General features: G+C 34.6%; 1 protein-coding gene across 1 annotated transcript in view; it reads right to left on the bottom strand.

Moving 5' to 3' along the window:
- The window catches only part of LOTGIDRAFT_169947 (hypothetical protein), a gene marked incomplete at both ends in the record, with an annotated part of 3794 nt that extends 1586 nt beyond the window's left edge, over positions 1-2208 (bottom strand). The window contains one exon of the mRNA XM_009068578.1: positions 1840-2208. Within this exon, the coding sequence (XP_009066826.1) occupies positions 1840-2208 (369 nt within the window). The remainder of the gene's footprint in view (positions 1-1839) is intronic.
- Positions 2209-3024: the final 816 nt, after the last annotated feature.

Genomic DNA, 3024 nt, shown 5'->3' with positions numbered 1-3024 from the left:
ATGGGTATAGAGTCTGTCAGTGTGATCTCATGACTTACCAAATCTATACATCCAATATCATTCTCATGCTGTGAAAATACACACGACCAGTTTTTAATAAAATCTTTTAACTCTTGTAGTTGGTTAGATTCCAATGCAGTGTTGCTAAAATCAATCTCATCCATGAAGTTATTTTCTATCGGCTGGCACTCATATGTCGGTGTTAGGCTATTACTGGTGGGCTTTCTGACGATGTCTACTGCAACTAACTCACATAATACTGACTGTGGGAAAATTCTCACTTTAGATAATGATAAATTGGATATTCTCACTAATACTGGAGTACACAAATCGTCTGGATCAACCTCCATTATAGTAGGTGTAATCTCAACATAAGATGGTAGTTTAGATACTGATGACTTCTGAAAAAGTACATGTTGCCTTCCGAGTAGTGTGTAATTTTCTATCCTTCCTGTCAAACAAACAGACTGGTTACTATGTAGAATTGTGGACTTGGGCTTTGAAAATTTTACTAAACCAACTGTGTTGTGTAGGATATTTTCTTGCATCTTCATGCACTGAAATGTCATAGTCCATGTTTCTGGTAACTGAGCTGTCATGTGATAATTATGACCATAATCCGCAAGAACTTTGTTGAGGACCGGCTTCAGGATGTTGGTACCAATAAGTAATGGGGTGGTGGAATTGATAGCAGTGTCAGGGACAACAAGAAATATTCCATCCACATTGGAAGTGTCAAAGCTTGGGATTGAAAGGTTCAAACAAACAGATCCAAGATACGGCAAATTATGTCCTGTAGCACTTTCAACTTGTATGATTTCATCTAGTGGAACTATTGTACAATCCTTTGTCTCCAGATACTCCTTAAAAAATGACTTAGCTATAGTTGATATAGTTGATCCAGTATCCAACAAGGCTGCACAATGTTCACCACAAATATCCACCACAGTGATGTTACTATGTCCAATAACTTTTGAACGACTAGAATGTTTGACTGGTAACTGTACATCAGGAATGACATCTAGTCACTGTTGTTTCTTCGGCATCCTACACCCTCTTGCTATGTGCCCTTCTTGTCCACATCTATAACAGGTTGGTAGCTGTCTTGGGGTTAATGATGTTCTTGCATCTGATTTAGTTGCTTGAGGTCTGTCTCTCCTCTGAATGTCTTCGACATTTTTCTGTAGTGCCTGCATCGATTTGGCTAAACTAGCCACCATTGCTCTTAAGTCGGAGTCTTGAGAATCGTCTGGTTTCTGCACACTATTAACTCTAGCTTTGGGTTTGGAAGAAGTAGATGCAAGAAGTCCACAATCCTGTTCTATTTTCCTAACTTCAATCAACAAATGGTCAAAGTCCTGGATACGGTCATATTTATGACTTATCTTTAAGATCTGATCTTAATCCACTCCAAAATTTGTTTCTTAACCTGGAATCAAATGATAACCTATCAATTTCATTTTCTAATAATGCTTTATTCAACAAGTCTTCCAACTTACAAGCCCAACTGGAAACAGATTCATCTGGTTGTTGAGTGGCGCTGTAGAATTTAGATAATAAACTTTGACCTTCCTCAAGAAGACCAAATCGAGTTGACAATTTCTTAATCAGCAACCTAACTGATGCTTGATGACCAAGATGCATAGCAACTCGTGCAGCTTCACCTTTGAGTGACTTCACCACAGCAATATGTACCGACTCTTCACTATACCTACTATCCTGTAATAAACTGAGAACCTCAAATTTCCATATATCAAAAGACGTATCATTCTTAGCTGTTGGATCACCTGAAAATGTTGAAATCCTTGGTAGGTTCGGTGATAAGGTTGTATGCTGTACCTGATGTAAGCCAGTAGTTGGTAAGCTGGTAGTTGGTGTAGCAGAAGGGTCATGTTTCGTCGTAAGTAACTTTGGTTGCTGTATCTGTGATGGTAGCTCTAACTTAACAGGATTAGTTCTCTTAGGTCTAGTACCTCTAGCTTCTAAAGGTACCTCAACATCATCTGTTCCATGATGTCCAGTAGACTCCAGATACTCTTTCATCCATGGCATAAAACTTTCCGTAGAATCTGTGTCCGGAATAACCTCTAACTTTCTGAAACATTCCAAAATATTTCCTCCGTCACTGGTTGATAAAGAAAAATTGTTTTGGTCGTACGTCCAAAAGGGTAATATTAGCATCAGAACCACCTGTGGCACCTCCAACATTCTCTGATTCAGAATCAGACATCTTAAAAAAAACCAGGTAAACTGAAAATACAAGTTGCAAAACCCGAAAATATAAACTAAACGGACAAAAACATTCACTGTATAAAATATCAATAACGCGAGACACTATTATTTGCATACATGCAAAAACAAAGCAATCAAGAAAAATAATATAGAGATAAACTAATTTAAAGACAATAGAAATATAAATTTCATTATACTAAGTTACCTGATGGAATCAACTTAAGTTTGAAAACTGATAATAAAATTAAAAGTATATACTTGATAGACAAACAGCAATTAGCAAATGAAACTAAATCTATGAACAATTATTGCAACCTGAAATAACATTAAATGTAAACTTGCAGAGTGTATATATGTATATGTATATGTATATGTATGTAGTGGAATAGACCTAGGCTAGTACTATGAAATTATATATAATACTAACAACTTAACCATAAAAAAAAATTCAGAAAATTAAAAAAAATAATTCAAATTTGAAAATCAACTAAAACAAATTCAGAAATAAATTTTAAGTAAATTTAAAGAGGCAGAAAAAAATAAAGCTGCGAAACTTATAAGTACAAACTTAAGGAGTTTCTGATTTATAGTTTGAAATTCAAGATGGCCAAAAATTAAAGGGAGGTAATTAATACCTTTAATAAATTAAATTTTAGCATTTAAGTAAAAAGTTGCTTACTTAAGATAATTAACTCGATTAGATAATTTAAATTATGGAAACTTGAAAATAGGACTTAAAGAAAAAGAAATTCCATAATTTAGCCAAATACATTATAATTTATATAATATATA

The sequence above is a fragment of the Lottia gigantea genome (assembly GCF_000327385.1).
Source record: "Lottia gigantea unplaced genomic scaffold LOTGIsca_91, whole genome shotgun sequence".
NCBI lineage: Eukaryota > Metazoa > Mollusca > Gastropoda > Lottiidae > Lottia > Lottia gigantea.
This window is presented reverse-complemented; position numbering and strand designations above follow the sequence as displayed.